Source organism: Tachysurus fulvidraco, chromosome 19 (genome assembly GCF_022655615.1).
Source record: "Tachysurus fulvidraco isolate hzauxx_2018 chromosome 19, HZAU_PFXX_2.0, whole genome shotgun sequence".
Taxonomy (NCBI): domain Eukaryota; kingdom Metazoa; phylum Chordata; class Actinopteri; order Siluriformes; family Bagridae; genus Tachysurus; species Tachysurus fulvidraco.
In genome coordinates, this window is record NC_062536.1 from 20070815 (window position 1) to 20087284 (window position 16470).

Below are 16470 nucleotides of genomic sequence, written 5' to 3' on the forward strand. Positions count from 1 at the left end.
GTGTGTGAGTGCATGCGTGTATGTGTGAGTGCGTGTGCGCATGTGTGATTGCGCGCGCGTGAGCGATTGTGTGCGTGCGTGTCTGTGGGTGAGTGCGCGCCTGCGTGTCTGTGGGTGAGTGCGCGCGTGCGTGTCTGTGGGTGAGTGCGCGCGTGCGTGTCTGTGGGTGAGTGCGCGCGTGCGTGTCTGTGGGTGAGTGCGCGCGTGCGTGTCTGTGGGTGAGTGCGCGCGTGCGTGTCCGTGGGAGAGTGAGCGCGTGCGTGTCTGTGGGTGAGCGCGCGCGTGCGTGTCTGTGGGTGAGTGCGCGCGTGCGTGTCTGTGGGTGAGTGCGCGCGTGCGTGTCTGTGGGTGAGTGCGCGCGTGCGTGTCTGTGGGTGAGTGCGCGCGTGCGTGTCTGTGGGTGAGTGCGCGCGTGCGTGTCTGTGGGTGAGTGCGCGCGTGCGTGTCTGTGGGTGAGTGCGCGCGTGCGTGTCTGTGGGTGAGTGCGCGCGTGCGTGTCTGTGGGTGAGTGAGTGCCTGCCTGTGAGTGAGTGAGTGAGTGCGTGCGTGAGTGAGTGAGTGCGTGAGTGAGTGCGTGAGTGAGTGCGTGAGTGAGTGCGTGAGTGAGTGCGTGAGTGAGTGCGTGAGTGAGTGCGTGAGTGAGTGAGTGAATGAGTGCCTGCCAGTGAGTGAGTGAGTGAGTGCCTGCCTGTGAGTGAGTGAGTGAGTGAGTGAGTGAGTGCCTGCCTGTGAGTGAGTGAGTGAGTGAGTGCCTGCCAGTGAGTGAGTGAGTGAGTGCCTGCCTGTGAGTGAGTGAGTGAGTGAGTGAGTGAGTGAGTGCCTGCCTGTGAGTGAGTGAGTGAGTGAGTGCCTGCCTGTGAGTGAGTGAGTGAGTGCCTGCCTGTGAGTGAGTGAGTGAGTGCCTGTGAGTGAGTGAGTGAGTGCCTGCCTGTGAGTGAGTGAGTGAGTGAGTGAGTGCCTGCCTGTGAGTGAGTGAGTGAGTGACTGCCTGTGAGTGAGTGAGTGAGTGAGTGAGTGAGAGTGAGTGCCTGCCTGCCTGTGAGTGAGTGAGTGCCTGCCTGTGAGTGAGTGAGTGAGTGAGTGAGTGCCTGCCTGTGAGTGAGTGAGTGAGTGCCTGCCTGTGAGTGAGTGAGTGAGTGACTGCCTGTGAGTGAGTGAGTGAGTGAGTGCCTGTGAGTGAGTGAGTGCCTGCCTGTGAGTGAGTGAGTGAGTGCCTGTGAGTGAGTGAGTGCCTGCCAGTGAGTGAGTGAGTGAGTGCCTGCCTGTGAGTGAGTGAGTGAGTGCCTGTGAGTGAGTGAGTGCCTGCCTGTGAGTGAGTGAGTGAGTGAGTGCCTGCCTGTGAGTGAGTGAGTGAGTGCCTGCCTGTGAGTGAGTGAGTGCCTGCTTGTGAGTGCCTGCTTGTGAGTGAGTGCCTGCTTGTGAGTGAGTGCCTGTGAGTGAGTGAGTGCCTGTGAGTGAGTGAGTGAGTGAGTGAGTGAGTGAGTGAGTGCCTGTGAGTGAGTGAGTGAGTGCCTGTGAGTGAGTGAGTGAGTGCCTGTGAGTGAGTGAGTGCCTGTGAGTGAGTGCCTGTGAGTGAGTGCCTGTGAGTGAGTGAGTGAGTGAGTGCCTGTGAGTGAGTGCCTGTGAGTGAGTGCCTGTGAGTGAGTGCCTGTGAGTGAGTGAGTGCCTGTGAGTGAGTGAGTGAGTGCCTGTGAGTGAGTGAGTGAGTGCCTGCCTGTGAGTGAGTGACTGCCTGTGAGTGAGTGAGTGAGTGACTGCCTGTGAGTGAGTGAGTGAGTGACTGCCTGTGAGTGAGTGAGTGAGTGAGTGAGAGTGAGTGCCTGCCTGCCTGTGAGTGAGTGAGTGAGTGAGTGCCTGTGAGTGAGTGAGTGCCTGCCAGTGAGTGAGTGAGTGAGTGAGTGAGTGCCTGCCTGTGAGTGAGTGAGTGCCTGCCTGTGAGTGAGTGAGTGAGTGCCTGCCTGTGAGTGAGTGAGTGAGTGCCTGTGAGTGAGTGCCTGTGAGTGAGTGAGTGAGTGAGTGCCTGTGAGTGAGTGAGTGAGTGAGTGCCTGTGAGTGAGTGAGTGAGTGAGTGCGTGAGTGAGTGCGTGAGTGAGTGAGTGAATGAGTGCCTGCCTGTGAGTGCGTGAGTGCCTGCCTGTGAGTGAGTGAGTGCCTGCCTGTGAGTGAGTGCCTGCCTGTGAGTGAGTGAGTGCCTGCCTGTGAGTGAGTGCCTGCCTGCCTGTGAGTGAGTGCCTGCCTGTGAGTGAGTGAGTGAGTGAGTGAGTGCGTGAGTGAGTGAGTGCCTGCCTGTGAGTGAGTGCCTGCCTGCCTGTGAGTGAGTGCCTGCCTGTGAGTGAGTGAGTGAGTGAGTGCCTGTGAGTGAGTGAGTGAGTGCCTGCCTGTGAGTGAGTGAGTGCCTGCCTGTGAGTGAGTGAGTGAGTGAGTGCCTGTGAGTGAGTGAGTGCCTGCCTGTGAGTGAGTGAGTAAGTGAGTGAGTGAGTGCCTGCCAGTGAGTGAGTGCCTGTGAGTGCCTGTGAGTGCCTGTGAGTGCCTGTGAGTGAGTGAGTGAGTGCGTGAGTGAGTGAGTGCGTGAGTGAGTGAGTGAGTGAGTGAGTGCCTGCCTGTGAGTGAGTGAGTGCCTGCCTGTGAGTGAGTGAGTGCCTGCCTGTGAGTGAGTGAGTGAGTGAGTGAGTGAGTGCCTGCCTGTGAGTGAGTGAGTGAGTGAGTGAGTGAGTGAGTGAGTGAGTGAGTGAGTGAGTGAGTGAGTGCCTGCCTGTGAGTGAGTGAGTGAGTGCCTGTGAGTGAGTGAGTGAGTGAGTGCCTGCCTGTGAGTGAGTGAGTGCCTGCCTGTGAGTGAGTGAGTGCGTGTGTGTCTGTAAGTGAGTGCGTGTGTGTCTGAGTGAGTGCGTGTGTGTCTGAGTGAGTGAGTGTGTCTGTGAGTGTGTGTGTGTTGCTGAGCACACCCTCTGGTGTTCATTGCTGTGTGCTGCAGTGTAAGAGATAAACTGCACGCTGAGCTACATTTATCTGCTTTTACAGCAGGTGCGATTTATTTATTTTTTAATATATATATATCTTTAAATAAATTTTAAATGAGAGATTAATAAATGATTTGTTCTATTCTAAACTATATTGTAGTTTATATTTGTGGCGGTCATGGTGTTGGAAAACTGAAATATTTCTGTTACTGGAATGACAACTTTCATCAGTAAAATAATAATTTATAATTTCACTAGTAAACAGTTTAAATATATATAAAATCGGGGTGGTACGGATCACAAAACCCACAGTTCGGCTCGTATCACGGTTTTAGGGTCACGGTTTTCGGTTCTGTACGGTTCTTGTTATTTTTTTCTTTTAATCTTCAACACCAGAAATGTCCTTCAGCATTTGATATATAGCTTATTAGCTTAATTATCCACAATTTAGGATACAGTATTATTAAATATATATAATGTAATAACATATCATGAGGCTATAACAATAGCAAAGGTCATAATCATAAAGTCAAGCATAAGTTTAACATCTTAACACAACTGTAATATTAGAAGTGTTGTCATTAGCATATTGAATGCATCTTGCACAATGTTTGCACACAGTCACAGTTCTATCTACTGTTTTATTTCCGTTGTCATCTTAAGTAGCATAAAAAAACAAAAATGTTCCCACACACCGGACTTGAACGACGCGGACGCGTCCGCCAACTCCTTGTCATTTCTGCAGCACTCCTTACTCATCTTTTACTGTCTATATGTATGTTCGCGCAAAACTGTCTGAGGCTAAACTGAGCACGGGGCTACGCTGCGAATGCGTCGAGCCGTGTGACGCACACACGAACCGAACCGAGACAAGCGAACCGAACGGTTCAGGTGTTTTTTCATGTACCGTGCCCCCCCGACATAAACAGTAATTATATATCTGCAGTGCTTATAAAGTACAGCAAATTACATATGAGCAGCTTCCACATTTTTAAACAAGCCTCTCACACACATCAGAGGTGTGTGTGTGTGTGTGTGTATACACTCCATGGTTCTACTGTAGTCTCTGTTTCTCAGGGACTCAGCAGCTAGTCTGGTGCGAAGTGGTTCTTACACACGGAGACGCTGGGAAGAAGATCTGAAGAACAACGACACAACCTCCTTAAACCGAACATCCAGCTACCAACGCAGGTTAGCCTTTATCTAGAGCCAGTTCAGCCTGGCCTTTACTATTAATCCCAGTTCAGCCTGGCCTTTACCATTAATCCCAGTTCAGCCTGGCCTTTACTATTAATCCCAGTTCAGCCTGGCCTTTACTATTAATCCCAGTTCAGCCTGGCCTTTACCTTTAATCCCAGTTCAGCCTGGCCTTTACCTTTAATCCCAGTTCAGCCTGGCCTTTACCTTTAATCCCAGTTCAGCCTGGCCTTTACCATTAATCCCAGTTCAGCCTGGCCTTTACCTTTAATCCCAGTTCAGCCTGGCCTTTACCTTTAATCCCAGTTCAGCCTGGCCTTTACCTTTAATCCCAGTTCAGCCTGGCCTTTACTATTAATCCCAGTTCAGCCTGGCCTTTACCTTTAATCCCAGTTCAGCCTGGCCTTTACCTTTAATCCCAGTTCAGCCTGGCCTTTACCTTTAATCCCAGTTCAGCCTGGCCTTTACCTTTAATCCCAGTTCAGCCTGGCCTTTACCTTTAATCCCAGTTCAGCCTGGCCTTTACCTTTAATCCCAGTTCAGCCTGGCCTTTACCATTAATCCCAGTTCAGCCTGGCCTTTACCTTTAATCCCAGTTCAGCCTGGCCTTTACCTTTAATCCCAGTTCAGCCTGGCCTTTACCATTAATCCCAGTTCAGCCTGGCCTTTACCTTTAATCCCAGTTCAGCCTGGCCTTTACCTTTAATCCCAGTTCAGCCTGGCCTTTACTATAAATCCTGGCCTTTATCTAGAACCAGCTCAGCCCTGCCTCTGTAGAGAACTGATATCATCCCACCTTTATCTAGAATGGAAAGCATAATATATTCTTTAGAACCAGGCGTAATCTAAACTTTGTCTAAAATCATCTAGAACTTGACTGCAGTTCCTCAATCATGTTAAATGGAGCATGTGTGAAACACACTGGACATGATGAAGATGAATCCCATGTCCTTTTCCATGTCATTCACGTGTCCTCTTTTGCTAAGAAATCATACTTTGAATCATAACAAAAGTTACATTTATAATACTATTATATTAGCTAACTAATAGCGCTAAATAAATTATCTTGGGCTACACTAACAATAAATGCTATTATGTACACAGTTTGTAGGATTATTACCCTAACCTACCTGCCACTGCTCACTGCTTATGCAGTTAGTTTGTAATAGTTTACGTGCTATGCATGTGCTTGTGTTTTTAATGTCTTATTCTGTGCATGTGTTGGTGGAGATGTCTACTTGTCCTCCATCAGCTGCACTTCTGACACCTGTTTTCAGTCTTTAAAAAAAAATCTAGCAAAAAATATTCCGGATGCTGGAAGTACATCGGAATGTGGAGGTGGGGGTTGCGGGGCAGGGCAGAGCAGAGCACAGGGTGTACTGATGGGACAAAAGGCAAGAGAAGGAGGTGTAGAAGGACCCAGGGCTGTACCAGGAGCATGGATGAATTTGGAGAATGGACAGTTGGGACTAGGGGATAATGAAAGGACAGTGGGATCTAAAGTCAGTTTTTGAAAGGATGGAAGGAACTAGTGAGATACTGGAAGACACATGAAAATGAGTGGGTTCTGTAAGGGTAATTGGAGCTGAGGGATGTACCAGAAGGACAGTGGAAACTAGGAGATACTGGATTGTAGCTTGTGTTTGAGTACATACAGTCTGAGTAGACTCAGAATCATAAGACATGGCTGTAGGGGTGTGTATATGTGTGTCTTCACGTCTTGCTAACAGTCACGCACTCTGCAGCACGTCACACACTTTAACACTTGGCCGAAGCAGCAGCTCTCGCGATCTTCCTGCAAAATCATCTTCGGCTTCCAGTCTGGATCCTAACAGCACTAAAGCTTCATCGTCCTACTACCAGTCTTACAGCATACACCGAAGGTACACACCCACCCTCTCTCAATCTTTATTACTCTTTTTCCATGCAAAATGGGTTGCTGTCAAAAAATGTTTAGATCACATAATAAACATATCAGGATCCATAGCAGCATCTGTCACAGGTAAGGTGGTTGTCAGATTTCACCTTCTCTTGATAATCTTCTAATACAGTGACCTCACCGATAGTAGCCATGCCCCAAATGTTGTACTGCAAGGCTGTAGAGTCTCTCATTTTCAGGCTTTTGCTCGGTGTTCAAGATCACATCTATGCACTATTACTGAACCCTTTGGTGAAGTCGAAATTGATGCTGACTTTATTACCCCAAACCTCTACAGTTACTTGGTTCAATCACAGTAGAGGGGTTTGTAAAGACTTTAATGTTAAGCCCAGTAGCTGAGGATACTATACTGCAAGGACAGCAGGAACTAAGGGTATACTGGAGGATGCCAGAAGTTAAAGGGATACTTGTAGGGCAGTGGGAACTGAGAGTATACTAGAAGGACCACATTAATTAGAGGGACACTGGAATGACTATGAAACTGGGGGATACCAGAAGGTCAGCTGCAATTAAGGGATATTGGAAGAACATTAGGAACTAGTGGGGTATCAGAAGTATAATGGGACCTAGAGTGATATTGGCTGAACAGTGAGTACTAATAGTATGTCAGAGGACAGCGGAGACTGGTGGGATACCATAAGGACAGCTGGGGCTGGTGGGATTCGGTTAGGACAGATGGAGCTGGTGGGATACGGTAAGTACAGATGGGGCTGGTGGGATACGGTAAGGACAGCTGGGGCTGGTGGGGTACTGTATGGACAGCGGGGTGGGATACTTCAAGAACAGCGGAGACTGGTGGGATATGGTAAGGACAGCTGAGGCTGGTGGGATACCGTAAGGACAGCTGTGGCTGGTGGGATACTGTAAGGACAGCGGAGACTGGTGGGATACGGTAAGGACAGCGGAGACTGGTGGGATACGGTAAGGACAGCGGGAGACTGGTGGGATATGGTAAGGACAGCGGAGACTGGTGGGATATGGTAAGGACAGCTGAGGCTGGTGGGATATCTCAAGAACATCGGGGGCTGGTGGGATACCGTAAGTACAGCAGAGACCGGTGGGAATACTGTAAGGACAGCTGGGGCTGATGGGGAAATGGTAAGGACAGTGGAGACCGGTTGGATACTGTAAGGACAGCTGGGGCTGACGGGGAAATGGTAAGGACAGTGGAGACCGGTTGGATACTGTAAGGACAGCTGGGGCTGACGGGGAAATGGTAAGGACAGTGGTGGCTGGTGGTTTATTGTAAGGTCAGCAGGGTGGGATACCTCAAAAACAGCAGAGACTGGTGGGATACTGTAAGGACAGCGGAGGCTGGTGGGGAAATGGTAAGGACAGCGGGGGCTGGTGGGATACTGTAAGGACAGCAGGGTGGGATACCTCAGGAACAGCAGAGACTGGTGGGAAACTGTAAGAACAGCGGAGGCTGGTGGGATACTGTAAGGACAGCTGGGGCTGGTGGGGAGATGGTAAGGACAGTGGGGGCAGGTGGGGAAATGGTAAGGGCAGTGGGGCAGGTAACTGGATAACTGGAATTAGAGGAATACTGTGGTGAAACATGGATCCTATGGTGATGATCAGGGGTCTCCATCTTTGTTGAAGCAGACTCTCTTAGCCAAACCTCTTTTTATTATTTGTGAGGTCCAATCACAACAGGGGTTTGTCCATGACAGCTAATGACACACAGATGGAAATACAAGTTACACAAACACACTCTCTCACTGCATTGTAGGGCTCTTGTGCTGTTTTTTTGTGTGCATGTTTGGAGCCAATTAAATGTTTGACCATCCACTGTTAAATGTGCGTGTGTGTGTGTGCGTGTAGCGGATCGTTTGGAAGGAGGCAAGATGATGCTGTGAGCTCCACTTCCTCTGCTGTTACTACGACGACAAGCTCCACCTCCACTACCACAATTACCTCACCTACAGGACACCGCAGTGTGCCCAGGTACACAGACTGAAGATAAGCATTACAGGGATAAACCTGTCTGAGTGTAGAGGTTACCGCTATGTGTGTTTGTGTTTCAAACTAAAGTGAGTCATCATCGATCTGTGTTTTAGCTAGCATGCTACGCCCATCTGCTTCCTATCCTCATCTGTTTTGAACGGAGAACAAACACACAGATGATAAAACATAATAACGTTTACATTATTTATATATCATATTATTAACACACGTTATTTACACAAGAAACATCGAGGTGACGGTTAAATTCTCTGTGCTGTTTTAAGATAGTTAGTGTTTAGAGTTAGAGTTGATTGACTTGCTAATTAGTGATTCCAAAGCATATAAAACTTTCAGTTTTAGCCTTTCGGTTAGGACATAAGTAATGGCACCCTATAAAGGAGTTGCTATGTTTGTGTGGTAGCTGACCTGCATTACTGGAAGGTTTAGCGCATGGGAAGAGCTTTTTCATTATTTAGTCATCATTTTGTTATGTCCATGTTCACTTTGACTTTTACCTTGATGTGTAGGCGTGTCTAATTCTGAATCAGCTATGCCATGACTTATTCTTACTTAATCTGTAGTTTAATTTGGGCAAATTAAATTTATGGGGAAAAACTAGAGATTTATATTCTACAGTAATGTTTTACATTTTAGCTGCAAGGAAAAGTGTTAGAATTAAGTGCGTGTTCTTCATCCACCTTGTAAAAGAGTCGTGTGCGCTTCTGTAGGTATTGGTCCGAGGATGGGGCGGAGAAAGAGAAGGAATCGGCGACCGTAATTCCCACCATTAACACTGCAGCCACCACAACTACCACCACCACCACCACACACACTACTGCAGGAGATGGCAGAGAGAGACGCAGGTATGCTCATAAACACCTTTCTGCATTTCTTATAATGGATATTTAAAAACGATGTTCTTTGAAGGAATCTCTATGCTTTACAGGTAATTTTTGTGCATTAATATGTTTCTAGATCATACCTCACTCCTGTGCGTGATGAGGAGTCCGAGTCTCAGAGGAGAGCTCGATCTCGACAGGCCAGGCAGTCCAGAAGGTCCACACAGGTACTCTTCCGTCTCAACACCTCTTTATGTAACTCGTTATACGTCACCCATCACCTAGGTCTAACCCTAACCCTCACTTCTGCTCTTTTTCAGGGAGTGACCTTAACTGACCTCCAGGAGGCGGAGAAGACCATCGGTCGCAATCGTCCGCCGCGGTCTCGAGAGGAGGAGAAGGAAAAAGAAGAGAAGGAGAAACAGGACAAGGAGAAGCAGGAGGAGAAGAAGGAGACCGAGCCAAAAGAGGATGACTATCGTTCACGCTATCGCTTTGAGGAGGTGAGTCTAGATCTACGTTTGTTTATTTTTACAGAGGTGACAATACTATAAAGAAATTAATTTTTAACAAACATGCAAATAGGAAACATATCCTAAACCTTACTGCACTGTCATAGTGAAATGTACATCATTTGCATATTGGAATCTGATTGGCTGTTAGACTTTATGATCCAGTACAAAGTTTGTCACTTTTTTAGAGATTTTTTTTTTTTTTTTTTTTGTAAGAAAGTAAATGAGTAGTTTATTAATAATAATAATAAAGAAGTCTAACGTGTGTGCACGTGTCTGGGTGCAGCGATACCGCACCCCTTCCTTGAGCTCGTCCTCTTCCACTACTGTGCCGTCGTCCTCCGTTACTTCATCGCTCTACACGTCCTCTTCCTCGCTGAACCGCCCTGACAGTCTGAGTGGAATCATACCCAGTTACAGAAGCTCCGCCCGCGACACCGAGAAAGGTAACGTACTTAAAACGTGACTTAACATCAGTCGAGTCAGGAAAGGGAATAACACGTAAACTTCCCAGACCGAGTGAACCACAGAATATTATTCTTAAGAATTGCTCCTGGTTCTGTTTTAATGTTTTTGTATGCTGGCATTTCATTTTGTTACTTCCAGAACATGCACTTGATACCCCATGCATCTGGGTAGGATGTGTGTTAGATGACGTTTGTGTGTGTTTAGATAAGAGAGAAGAAGAAAAGGAGGTAGAGGATAAAAGTCAGCCTCGCTCTATACGTGATCGCAGACGTCCTCGAGAGAAACGGCGCTCTACTGGAGTCCCATTCTGGACACAAGATGTACAGATACCTATATTAACACACACACAAACACGCACACTCCTATACTCGATACACTTCTCCATGTTTTGATAACGGTATGTACAACTAAAGCTGTATCTGTGCCTTTCAGAGCGATTGAGAATGACCCAGAACAGCACTCGGACTCAGAGGAAGGGAGCACTAAAGCAGAAACACAGGTAACGTCATCTACCGTTCACACTGAGACTAGAACTAACCAAGAGTCTAACTGAGAGACAGGGCTCTAAAGGCTGAGACCTTTGTTTTGTCATCTGTATCTTGTCCATAATTATTTTGATGTGTGAAGGCAGTGACAGAAATTCTTTAGACAACCATATATATACATTATACGTTAATCGACAACACCGATGTGTGTTCTTTGTTCCACAGAGTGAAAGACTCTCGAGGTATGTTACCTTACACTGCCACAGTAGTCACAGGTTCTACATGTTTCTTTTTGGTAGTATATTTGTGTTGTTTTATTCTTTATGAGCTCTTTTACTTCGAACCATTTGTATAAAAACTTTCCTGATCAGAAACGACGGCTCGTCGTCTGGTTCGTCCCTCGCTGATCATCACGAGCACAGAGAGAGCCGCCGGTCGTACTCACGACTCGACCGAGAGGACAGCACTGACTACAAGAAGGTACCGCTCTTTTTTTTTTTTTGTTATTTTCCCCATGAAGTGGGTGTGGCTTTGTGGTGAGTACAGGAAAGACTATCAGATTAGAGCAGGAGGGGTGGGGTGTGTCTGCGTGTGTGCGTGTTTGTGTGTGTAGCAAAGAAATCAGAGGAAAGGAATTCAAGTTAAAATTATGGAGACATAAACTGACCGGAAGGGGGGTGGAGATAGGAAATCCTCAATCTCTCTCTCACACACACACACACACACACACACACACACACATACACACACACACACACACACACACACACACACATGCACGCACACCAGTTAGCAACACTTTCCCAGAGGCTAGCAACTACTCACTGAACTCTGTTTCCCAGGAAATTATGTGTTTCTGCTTGTTTGATGTGTGTGTGTGTGTGTGTGTGTGTGTGTAGCTTTATGAACAGATCCAAGCTGAAAACGAGAAGCTTAAATCTCAGTTACGCGACACACATCTGGAGCTGGATGATCTAAAGCGGCAGCTGGAGAGGGCCACACAGGTGAGGGGATTACAGGTGAGGTGGTTTATTGGGGGCTTACAGGTGAGTTACGGGAGGGGGGTTACAGGTACATTACTGGTGAAGGGAATTACAGGGTGCTTACTAGTGAAGGGGCTGGACAAGTTACTGGTGAGGTGGCTGGACAGGGTACAGGTGAGGGGACTGGACAAGGGTTACAGGTGAGGAAGTTACAGGTGAGGGGACTTGGCTGGGGAAAGGTGAGGGGGCTGGACAGGGTACAGGTGAGGAAGTTTCAGGTGAGGGGCTGAATGGGGTACAGGTGAGGGGGCTGGACAGGGTACAGGTGAGGAAGTTTCAGGTGAGGAGGTTGAATGGGGTACAGGTGAGGGGGCTGGCCAGGGTTACAAGTGAGGTGGTTACAGGTGAGGGGGCGGGACGAGGTACCGGGGAGGGGGTTACAGGTGGGGGGGCTGGTAGGGTTACTGGTGAGGGGACTGGACTCGGGTACAGGTGTGAGGGGACTGGACTGGGGTACAGGTGAGGGGACTGGGGTACAAGTGAGGGGGCTTGGACGGGGTACAGGTGAGGGGGCTGGACAGCGTACAGTTGAGGGGGATGGACAGGGTACACGAGAGTAAGTTACAGGTGAGGGGGCTGAATGAGGTACAGGTGAGGGGGCTGGACGGGGGTACAGGTGAGGGGGCTGGACAAGGTACAAGTGAGGGGGTTACAGGTGAGGGGGCTGGACTGGGGTACTGGGGAGGGGACTGGACTGGGGTACAGGTGAGGGGACTGGGGGGTACAGGGTGAGGGGGCTGGGGTACAGGTGAGGGGGCTGGACGGGGTACAGGTGAGGGGGCTGCAGGAGGTGCAGGTGAGGGGGCTTGAATGAGGTACAGGTGAGGGGGCTGGACGGGGGTACAGGTGAGGGGGCTGGACGAGGTACAAGTGAGGGGGTTACAGGTGAGGGGACTGACTGGGGGTACAGGTGAGGGGACTGGACTGGGGTACAGGTGAGGGGGGACTGGACTTGGGGTACAGGTGAGGGGACGGGACTGGGGTACAGGTGAGGGGACTGGACTGGGGTACAGGTGAGGGGACTGGACTGGGGTACAGGTGAGGAAGTTTCAGGTGAGGGGGCTGGACTGGGTTACAGGTGAGGGGGCTGGACGAGGTACAAGTGAGGTGGTTACAGGTGAGGGGGCTGGACAGGGTTACAAGTGAGGTGGTTACAGGTGAGGGGGCTGGACTCGGGTACAGGTGAGGGGGGACTGGATGGGGTAAGGTGAGGGGGGCTGCACGGAGTACAGGTGAGGGGGCTGCACGGAGTACAGGTGAGGGGGCTGCACGGAGTACAGGTGAGGGGGCTGCACGGAGTACAGGTGAGGAAGTTTCAGGTGAGGGGGCTGGACAGGGTTACAGGTGAGGCGGTTACAGGTTAGGGGGCTGGACGAGGTACAAGTGAGGGGGTTACAGGTGAGGCGACTCGGGTCCAGGTGGGAGGGCTGGACAGGGTACAGGTGAAGGGGCTGGACGGGGTACAGGTTTTGAGAGCAGGGGGGTGTTTTTTTGTTTGTTGTTTAGGTTTGGCGTTGGTGCGGTTTTTTTTGGGTTTGGTTTGTATTTTGTTAAGGTTTTTTTGTGGTTTTGTTCGGTTTTTGTTTTTTGGAAGGGGATGGGGTTTTTTGCCCGAGTCCTATGCTGTTGGCCCTCGAGTTTGTTTCGTTGATTGTTCCTTTGTGTTCGATTGGGTTGCTTCTGGTCGGTCCTTGTTTGTGATCCGGGCGTGGGTGTTCTGGTGAGTTGCCGTACGCCCCCTGCCCCTTCCCCCCCTCACCTCGTGTCTTTTGGATATTTGGTGTTGAGGTCTCGAGTGAGGTGCAAGTTTGTTCTTTTCCGGTTCCGGCCTGCTTTACCTTTTGTGCTCTTCTTGAGCGTCTCTCTCCTCCCTGTCACGCTTTCACGCGTCTGTTTTTTTGGAGATTTTGTGTTTTTCTGGTTTGCGCCCCTGTTTGTTACTTTTTTGTTTTGGAGCTTGTCCGCGGTTTGGTTTTTTGGTTGTGCGGTTTTTTTCTGTCCGGGTTTTTCGTTGTTTTTTGTGTTGTGTTGGTTGGTTTTTGCTGTTCTTTGGTTGGTTGGGTTTTGTTGTTGCTTTTTGCTTGGGGGTTTGGCAGGTTGTTTGTTTCCTTTCCCTTCCTTTTCGTGGTTTTTGTGTGTCGTTCTTACCCCTTCAGTTTTCGTATTTGCGGTTTTGTCTCGTGTGTTTTTTTTGTTGTTTTTGGGTCGTTCATTATGTGTAGGTAGTTTTTGGTCGAAAGTGGGTTTTTGTTGGGTATATTGGAAGTGTTTTTGGGTTTATTGGTGTTTTGTTCTGCAGTTTGGGTATGGTTGTTTTGTGGTTTTGCTTTGGTGGGTTTAGTTGTGGGTTTGTTGTAGACTTTTTTTTTGGTGGATGGTTCTGTCGGTCGCCCCACCCTCCGGTTGCGTCTGTGCCCCCTCCCACCTTCCTCTTTTTGTGTGCGTTCTTCTTTCTCGTTTCTTCCCCCTGGGGGATTTTTCGCTGCCTTCTCCCCCTTCCCGGTCCCCTGGTCATCCTTTCCTATACGGCTTTAAGTCACGTCTATCTTTCGGGTTGAGATTTGTTGAATAGGCATCGCCCGTTTTTGTTAGTGTTTTCTGCCATTTTTCAGGTTGTGGTGGGTTCTGTTGGTCCCCACATCGGGCTCGATTGGTAGTTTTGGGGTGTGGTTGTTTTTGTTTTGTATTGGTTGGTTTCTGGTGGTTTTGGTTGTTTTGGGTTGTTTGTTTGTGGGGGTTTTTTGTTTGAGTTTTTTTGGTTTTTCGTGGTGTTTTTTTGTTCCGTTCTAGAGGTTTGGGTTTGTTGGCTTTGGTTTTGGACGGGTTACAGGTGGGGTTCTGGACTGGACTTGTGTACAGGGGGGTCTGACTGGGTACAGTGAGGGAACTGACTGAGTACAGGTGAGGAACGCATCATGAGGTACAGGGAGGGGCGGCCGAGTCAGGTGTTGAGGGCCGCTGCCGTGTAGTACAAGTGAGTGGCTGGACTGGGGTATAGGTGAGGGAACTGGACTGGGGTATAGGTGAGGGAACTGGATACGGAGGTCTAGTGAGGGAACTGGCCTGCGATATAGGTGAGGGAACTGACTGTGGTACGTGAGGACCTGGACTGTAGGTCCAGGTGTCGACTGACAGCTGGTACAGGTCGAGGGAACTGGACAGGGTACAGGTGAGGGAACTGGACAGGGTACAGGTGAGGGGCCTGACAGGGTACAGGTGAGGGGCTGAAGGTACAGGTGAGGCGGGTTGGACTCCCAGGGTTACCAGTGAGGCGGGTTGGTGGTCCAGGTGAGCTGGATGACTCAGTCTGTCCACACGTGGACTCCCGTGTTACAGGTGTGGGGCACTGGACCGTGTTCAGGCCCGGGTTGGGTGCTGGACAGGGTACAAGTGACTGGGACTGGACTGGCGACTTAAGGTGAGGGGGCTGGACAGGTACAGTGAGGGGGTTGACAGGGTCCAGGTGAGGGGGTTTACAGGTGAGTACGGTGAGTTACAGGTGAGGGGCTGATGAGGTACACTGTGATGGGGTTACAGGTGAGCTGGACTTGTACAGGTGAGTGGGGTTACAGGTGAGCTGACGCGAGGTAATCAGTGAGGGGGTTACAGGTGAGGACGGGACTCGTGTCACAGGTGAGAGCGGGCTGGAATGTCCAGGTGAAGGACTGGACGGGGTAATCAGGTGAGGGGGCTGGAACAGGTACAGTGAGGATGTTTCAGGGTGAGGGGGCTGGACAGGGTACAGGTGAGCTGGACGAGGTACCAGTGAGTGTACAGGTGCGCGCGCCAGGGTGGGTCAGGATGAGCGTCTCCAGTTGAGAGGCCTGGACTTGGTACAGGGCAAGGCTGGACAGGGTACAGGTGAGGGACTTGGACTGGTTTAGCAGGTGGGGTACTGGACTGTGTACCGGTGCGGGGACGGACTGGGGTACAGTGAGAGGCGTGCTAGGACAGGGTACAGTGAGAGGGCTGGACTGGGGTACAGGGGAGAGGGCGGGCCTGGGGTACAGGGAGAGGCTGGACTGGGGTACAGGTGAGAGGGCTGACTGGGGTACAGGTGAGCGGTGCTGGACTGGGCACAGGTGCGAGGCCTGGACTGGAGGTACGGTGAGCTTGGACGGGTACAGGTGACGCTGGACGAGTACAGGTGAGGGGGCTGGACTGGGGTACAGGTGAGGGGGCGTGGGACTGGGTACAGTGAGGGGGCTGGACTGGGGTACAGGTGACGTGGGCGGGACGGGTACAGATGAGGGAAGGGATATACAGGTGAGCCCTGACTGGGGTACAGGTGAGGGGCTGGACTGGCTGGGGTACAGTGAGGGGCGCACGGGTACAGATGAGGGGACTGGATATCAGGTGTAGGGGGCTGGACATGTGGTACGTGAGCTGGACGGGGTGTACAGGTGAGCTTGACCAGGTTTTGGTTAGATCTTACCAGTTGAGGCGGTGGTATATAAGTGTAGACTTCTGTTATGATCAGTAGTGAGTTACTGTGGTTGTTGGTAGATGTTACTGTGTGCGAGAGGAAACACCGCATAAGCCAAACACTACACACACAACACAAGTACATTACAGACCGGTTCCTGATGGATATGACAACACTCCACTGATGACCTGGTCTTAAAATATATTTTTATATGTGAACCCCAAAAATAATATATATGAAAAAACATACATTTAGATTTTCTTTATATTTAATTGAAATGTTAGTTTATTTATTACTTTATTAACGGCAGTGATGTCAGACGTAGCGCAGTTCAATGTACAGCTCAGAACAACAATGAAGATTCTTTCTAAAGTGTACTGTTGTTGTATTAGTTTCTGTTCTATATAAATCAAACAATATACGCCACTGTATGATTGTGTGTGTGTGGGTGTGTGTCGGTGGGTGATGTGTGTGGGTGTGTGTGTGTGTGTGTGTTCAGAGACAGGAGCGCATTTGCTGATCAGATCACAGCTGAGATGGAGAGAAACGTAAACACTTACACACATTATACTGTTAACACAAAAGTGTGGTGTGTGTGTGTGTGTGATGCGAGACCCATAACGCTCCACTGGCTCCTTAATTCTGAATCGGTTGCTG

At 49.6% G+C, this 16470-nt stretch overlaps 1 protein-coding gene across 1 annotated transcript in view; it reads left to right on the top strand.

The window, feature by feature from the left end:
• LOC125139542 (protein phosphatase 1 regulatory subunit 12A-like) overlaps positions 1-16333 on the top strand; it is a 42495-nt gene extending 26162 nt beyond the window's left edge. The window contains 13 exon segments of the mRNA XM_047803825.1: positions 4035-4148; positions 5900-6037; positions 7918-8040; positions 8769-8903; positions 9016-9106; positions 9200-9382; positions 9678-9837; positions 10064-10179; positions 10302-10358; positions 10570-10586; positions 10716-10824; positions 11244-11363; positions 16313-16333. Coding sequence (XP_047659781.1) covers positions 4035-4148; positions 5900-6037; positions 7918-8040; positions 8769-8903; positions 9016-9106; positions 9200-9382; positions 9678-9837; positions 10064-10179; positions 10302-10358; positions 10570-10586; positions 10716-10824; positions 11244-11363; positions 16313-16333 — 1384 coding nt within the window.
• Positions 16334-16470: the final 137 nt, after the last annotated feature.